Source organism: Fusarium pseudograminearum, chromosome 2 (assembly GCF_000303195.2).
Source record: "Fusarium pseudograminearum CS3096 chromosome 2, whole genome shotgun sequence".
Classification (NCBI taxonomy): domain Eukaryota; kingdom Fungi; phylum Ascomycota; class Sordariomycetes; order Hypocreales; family Nectriaceae; genus Fusarium; species Fusarium pseudograminearum.
Window position 1 is genome coordinate 2,575,937 of NC_031952.1, and position 6,879 is coordinate 2,582,815.

Consider the following 6,879-nt stretch of genomic DNA (forward strand, 5'->3'; position numbering starts at 1 on the left):
TCATCAGCACTTGAGTCTCCCCATCAGAGCCATCATGTAGGACCGTGGATATCAACCTCTTTCTCTCGGTCCTCATTCTCATCCTCTATCCAGAACACTGCTCCTTGTCACACTCTTGCTTCTCACCAACTCATGACTCCCCTGCCACGGTCGAAACCGCCTCGTAACTGACGCTCAGGCTTGACGACCTTGCCTCTGAGAACAGTATATCGAATCAGGTTCTCGCAGTCTTCGGGCATCACACGAGCAAGCCAGATGCCCTGCGCTGCACCCACGCTACCCTCTCCTGAACCGTTGACGCTGTCGCCGTTCTTCTCGCCATTACTCGTGCCATTCTGCTGCTCAGTCGTATCATCCAGACCAAACGCATTGGGTCGTCGGTAGATCATCACATTGGCAGAGTACTTGTGCCCCCCCACGTGGCTGATGTAGTAGATGCCTACTCCACCAGGTCTCTCATCGTGTAGATCCCGATACAGACCCAACGGTCTCAGCTGGCGCTCAAACTCCTTTCTCAGAACAGGCGCACTCTGTGCACAGCGGACATCACGCGTTCGATGACTGCACATGAGGATAACGGCGTTGTGAGGGCAGTTGGCTAAAGATACATCGGGAATGCCAGCAGCTGGATCCGGAGATGGCAGAGAAGCGGGAAGAGCTGTCGGCGTGAGAGGAGAAGTGCTGGTGGGTGCTTGGTTGATAACCTCCGTAATGATTTGAGGCACGCTGAGAGGGTGAACATTGCGGAGGAGTTTAAAGGCCGGTAAGAGTAGAAGTGTTGTAGGTTCAGAATAGTCATCTGTGTCATGAGGAGTGGGCATGTTAGATGCTGATAGCTTGAGTTTCTGTGAGTTTTTTGTCAGTAGTTGCTCGCCTTAACGTAACTTGCAAGTATGAATGAGATAACTTAAATGAGAGACACTCTCACTGTACTCGCCAACCCATACAATGGAGGTGGCAAACTCACTCCATTTGAAGGCTCAACTGCTTTGGAAAAAGCTTGCATGACACTGCCCTCCTCTTCTTCCACATCCCTCACCCAATCCGTCTTCCCCGTCCCAACAAGGACATGCGTGCTCCAAGCCGCAACGAGGCCGTACAGTACGTCCTCTTCCTCAATCTTGAATCCTCTGGGATACCGGGCCGAGCAGTTATCGCAATCGTGCAAACACTCCTCGCCATCCACCTTTGGGTCCGTCTTTACGAACAGCTCCGAAGCCGATGGCGGCTTGTCGTCCTTGGCAGCCCCAGGGCCCAGCACGGAGCTGACGAGATTCTTAAACGAGAGAGCCATTCTCTGCTTTGCTGGTGGACGCGGAAGCCAAGACGGTGTGGCGGCTGTTGTTGAGGGAGAAGGATTGTGAGGTTGGCCTGAAGGGTGAGGTTGAGTGGAAAATAAAGTCATGATCCACGAGAAGCAAGTTGTCGGTAGATTTTAGGGCAGTCCACTTCTGATGCCGTAGGTTCGGCTCGGAATTGACTATCTGGGGACTGAATCCACCAGAATAGGTAATTAATTCGCAATTAATGGACCTAACCGGTATACGATTGGATTTCTCTTGGAGCTTGTACTGATTGATAATCAAATAATCAATCAGTTAATCAATCGTACAAGGATCAATCAGCCGAGTTAATTACCTCAAACTCAAAAGAAGAAGCATGCGAAATGTCGAATAATACTCCGTATCGAAATTATCTTTACAGAATAGTTATATCTATGCAATCTGTTCGTACTTCAAATACTTGTGAATCCCCCATGAATCTCGCTCTATTCTTCGCTCTAATACTTACCCCGTCTAACTCCTATCACCGAGCCTGACACCATTCAGTCACACACGTCATTGGATCCGCTGTCAGCTACCACAAGGCATTATACAGAGCCATTCTTCATTGCTTGTATCTATCCAGGTACTGGGAAGTCCAAAAGCCAGTGTTAGCTTTAAAATCCATATACAACTACCGAAAACTCAGGTACTGGAGGACTTTCCGTGGGTTTAGGTTGCTTAAGAGACCTGTAGTCTATAGGCTCTCAGGGGTATATACACATCTTGATAGAAAGAGCTTGTCTTATGAATGTGTTACTCACTCGATCCGGGGTAGAGATATGAGTTTAACAGTAAAAACCAATTCTGCAACAATATAGAGCTTGTCTTATAATTTTACTTAGTAACTGCCCTGGAAAGCGCATCATGATGGAAAGCATTATGAGATATACAATGTACCGAAGCTGAATTAAATAGTACAAGATGCCCAAGCTACAGCAACCTGGCGTCTTCCGAGCTCATTACCGGCCATTTTTATCTCGATACTCACGCGTTCTTCTTCCTAGCCTCATCGTATCCCTCCTCTTCACTGTCATCATCCTCTTCGTCTCCATCTGTCCTCTCCTGGTCTGTCTTGTGTCGGCGGTGCTTCATCGCCTCTCGAATCTTGCGAGTCGCTTCATCAAACCCACCACTCGAGTCAAGGGTAGTAAATCCACTAAGAGGGAACCCGCCAGATCCAAATCCACCCCCGCTGCTGCTCGATCGCGACCTGCTACGCGCTCTAGATGGTGGTCGTGTAGAGAAGATGCCCACATGACCAATGTTGCTGAACGAGTCGTTGCGCGGAAGGGCTCGGCTGGACTGTGTTGTGCTTCGTCGCGATAAAGCTGGTGGTGTCTCGGGCTCGAGGCCAGTACTCGATTGGTCGCTGTCTCGTCGTCGATGCGACTTGGGAGATGTCGCAGCGCCGCCCTCGACCTTGTACAGGTCGGGTACAAGTCGGGCTTTCTCAAAGTCGTCAAACATCTCAGGTCCAAGAGTGTTGATCACATCCGTCACTTGAGCGCTCAGCTCGGCTCGCCTTATTCGAAACCTGTGGATATTGTAGTTTGAAGTCGGTGTCAAGCAGAGCAGAAGTGGCCGCAAAGACTTGAAAATATCGACGCCAACCTCTCCAAAGCGCAAAGACGCAAATGTGATACCAACCATAAATGGCCACATGGCGAAATAGATCACCCACAAAGGCACGCCCTCTGGGACACGACCCCACAGACGATCCTGCCAAACCTTGAAAGTGACGATTGCTGAGTAGATGTGGTATAATGTGGGCGCAAGACCAATTGCTACAAGAATCTTCCACGTGGCCATAACATCGCGGCCACGGATTTTGACAGTTGAGCCAGCCAGAGCCGTCTTGGCCTTTTGCCGACTGATAATTCTGGTCGCGACAAAGACAGGTGCGAAGAGGATCAAACCTGGCAAGGTGCAGATGAAGAGGAGGAGAAGCTTGATCGATCGGTAGATGAAGAGGAAGATGACCTTGACCATATTCATCTTGGCGTACTGTACTTGGTGGTCCTTCAAGTTCAGGTATCGAAGTTGCGAGTTGTACTCCTTAACCGCGGCGGTTAAGGATGTGATGCGCTCGTCATTCTTGTATCTCTCATAACCCATGCACAATCTTCGATTCAGCTCAATCACTACTGGGAGCGGGAGCTTCTTGCCGGTCGGGTTATAAAGTCGGCGAGCGGCCTGGATCACCATGAGAGTGTCGTAATCGGGGGCGGAAACGGTGACTGAGTTGAGAGCCTGGTAGACTGTATCCAGGACTTGACCAATGGCTTCACGACGCTGCTTGTTGCAGTAAAGCTCGACGAGATGGCGGGGGATCTCAAAGGGGGCGCCAAACTCAACAACAGCGCGTGAGCGGAACTTGTGAGCGTGGAAGTAGTTCATGCCAACAGGAACAATTTTGAGACCGCAATCGGGGTCCTGAGCCAAAGTTCCCAGAGCCATGATTGCGACACCAGCCTTGAGAGGTAGGAGCTCGGTTCGATCGTGACTACCACCCTCAGGGAAAATACCAACGCAACCACCGTTGCATAGGCGAGAGAAGACAGCATCATAGACCTTGGTCTGGTCGATATGAGGTGCCATCTTGAACTTGGTGCCTTGGAAGCCTGGGGCGGGTCCATTCACCTCCTTGTTGGTGAAGTTTCCATTATTATCAATATCGTCACGGCCTGTCAGCTGTGACAAGGCGAGCTTGCCCTTAAATTGTCGCTTGACACGGATCTCCTCAGGACTAATGATCTCGGAGATGTCGACACTAGCGCCACTCTGGCCCTTGACGGACGGCAAGAAAAGCATGCCCTGGACTTCGCCTTCACCCTGTCCAAATTTGGTGCCAACACCTCGAATTAAAGTAGGGTCGTTGATGGGATCGGGGAGGTAGATGGTTCCGGTTGCTGGCTTGGCAGCATCTTGTGCGCGACCGACGGGAACTGAGCCGACTTGTCGTGAACCCCAACCGATAAATCCGTGAACCGACTTTTGGGCGATAAGAAGAGACGCTCGTCGTTTAGCCTCGTTTCGCAGTGTTCGCTGAAGAATAATAGCATCGACGAACTAGCGAAGGTGTCAGTGGACTATGGTATACAACGGCAACGTCGAGCTGCTATTTCTTCTTCCCCGCTAGCACAACAAAGAGAATTTGTAAAGCTCAACTGACCTGGTTGGCATGCGGCGCAGCGACGAACAAGACGGGACCTGTCTGAGGGACGCGCCAAGCACCTCGAGGCACAACCTCTCGGAAGAACATATCGACAATGTTACCGACGGTGTAGAGAAACATGTCATACTTCCAGTTCACCATAGGATAGAGCTCATTCTGTGAGGTCGGGTTCGTCGCGGACTGCGGCGCTGCCGCGTCCTCTGTGCCGGCTTGTTGAGACATGGCGGACTGGCGAGGAGAGACCAGCGCTCTTGGAGCAAGTGAGAGAAACTGAATTTGAAGTCGAAGGGTGGATATGGATGTTGTAAAAATCTTTAACAGAGCTAGACAAGCGAGGTGTACTCGATGTGAGGGGCGGCGGGCCTCTGGATGAACGGACGGACGAGTTGGAGCGAACGAAGATAGGTTGACAGTTAGGTGATGCAAGATGATGGATAAACTATATTGAAGTCGACGCTAACAACAGTTTTAAACCCTCAGCATTCCTGTTGGACGACAGGATAAGCTGGGGAAAAAGACGAGGCGAGACAATGCAGGACAGAACAGGACAGGATGAGAGGTGATGCACATGGAGATGAGGATGGAGAAATAGCTGGGGCTGGGTTTGGGGATGTTCTGTGCTGTAATTGTACCCTGAAGAGGGGAAATAGAGGGTTCGATGAGGTGCCCGCCCGTCTTAGTACCCAGTAAGGAAAGGCTGGCTTTGGAGCTATGAAGCTACTGTCGTAGTATTGGATGATCCTGTCAACGAATACCTCAACTTTATCAAGAAGTTCCGAATTGCTTTTCTCGTGATACGTACTTTGTCCTTGTCCACCAGCTTCCTCTTCGGTCCCTGGAACTTACCTCCCTATTCCATGACCGAGGATGGATCTTAGTTACATGCCGTACTCGCTCTCGGCGTTTTCGCCCTTGCGAATATTTGTTTATCACTCCACTATCGGAGATCCGGTACGGCAAGGTGCAGGGCAGCCTGTACTGTAAGTAACTTATCTGTTGCAAGGATCTGGCTCTCCAATTCTACGTTGCACAACCAGACAACCAAATGGTCAGAGACATTCATGAACGAGAACATGCCGAGTGTAAGCCACATTTCAACGGCGCAACATTAACTAACAAAGCAATTGAGAATGTGAAAATACTCAGCTTAAGATGTCCGTGCTGAAAACATGACCTTGGATTCATGTATCACCATCCATAGGTACTCTTGGCTCACATGGATCACAAGTTATAGCGAGATCACAAGTTGATTCACACCACCATCATCATTTACGTTCAGCCATCAGCCACTGATAGTCTATTCGAAACCCCGGGACCAACCGCCGCTTCATCACGCTACCTACATTACAGTCTCCATCATGGATCCTCTGCGAATTTCCGAGAAACAACGACGAGGGAAATATATCCGTGCGCCCATACTTTCACATGTCAATTTCACATCAACGTTCGAGCTTTATTCAGTATCCATTATTTTAATATTCATTGAGCACTTGGCATGGCTGGGCCTTGAAAACCATGCCCAGAAACAAGAGTATTCTCTCGGCACGAGTCTTGTCTATCAATAGAAGCCAAGTCCCAACAAAAAGCGCCTGCTGTGGTCACATTGGATGCGGTTGAGACTCCAATGCGCCATCAAAAAACCACTAACGTCAAGGGAGGGAGGGGGTGGTGTGCACGGTGGCATCCCACAATGAGTGCCGTTTCTACCTCATCGATATCTCCTCAGGCCTTTCCCGTATACCGAGGCCGAAGGGATCTTGACGTTTCTGCAGATGCTGGGTTGGGGTTAGAGAATGTAGCTAGAGAATATATGTATTAATTTATCTACAGTTGAATCTACCGTTAAATTACTGATTATTATACAGCATTATTTAATATTACTTAGCATTAGCATATAACTTATTATATAATTGACTTAATATTAGGTATAAGTAAGCTTTTACTTTAGCTTTAAGCTTTTTATTAACCTTAATATTATTTTAAATTAACTAGCTACTTTTAATTATAATATCTTATAGCTTAATATAGCTAAAAGGCCTATTAATTAATATTTATTAAATTTAAAAATATTTAAACTCTTTAATATTAATTATAAATATCTTAAGGTATAATATCTATTTAATATACTTTTTTCTTTATATTACTTTAAAGAATATACTTTTTTCTTTTAAATATTAAATCTTTTAATTAAGCTTTAAATATAATATATTTAGCTATTATTATTTACTTATAATTTAATTAATCTTATTAATTTAATTAAAATATAAATAATATAAAACCTTATAATTAAATTAAATTAATATAATATTAATTTTATTATTATATTTTTAATTTTATTAATAATTATATAATTTTATTATTATAAATTAATTAATATAA

At 46.9% G+C, this 6,879-nt stretch overlaps 1 protein-coding gene across 1 annotated transcript, besides 2 other annotated features; it reads right to left on the reverse strand.

Moving 5' to 3' along the window:
- Positions 1–2,309: 2,309 nt before the first annotated feature.
- Positions 2,310–4,722, reverse strand: FPSE_07750 (uncharacterized protein; the record flags this gene model as incomplete). Its single annotated transcript, XM_009260868.1, has 2 exons — positions 2,310–4,394; positions 4,498–4,722. 2 exons carry the CDS (start codon positions 4,720–4,722, stop codon positions 2,310–2,312), a joined length of 2,310 nt encoding a protein of 769 aa, XP_009259143.1.
- Positions 4,723–6,538: 1,816 nt separating this feature from the next.
- Positions 6,539–6,680: a repeat region.
- A 2-nt stretch (positions 6,681–6,682) lies between these two features.
- Positions 6,683–6,879: a repeat region.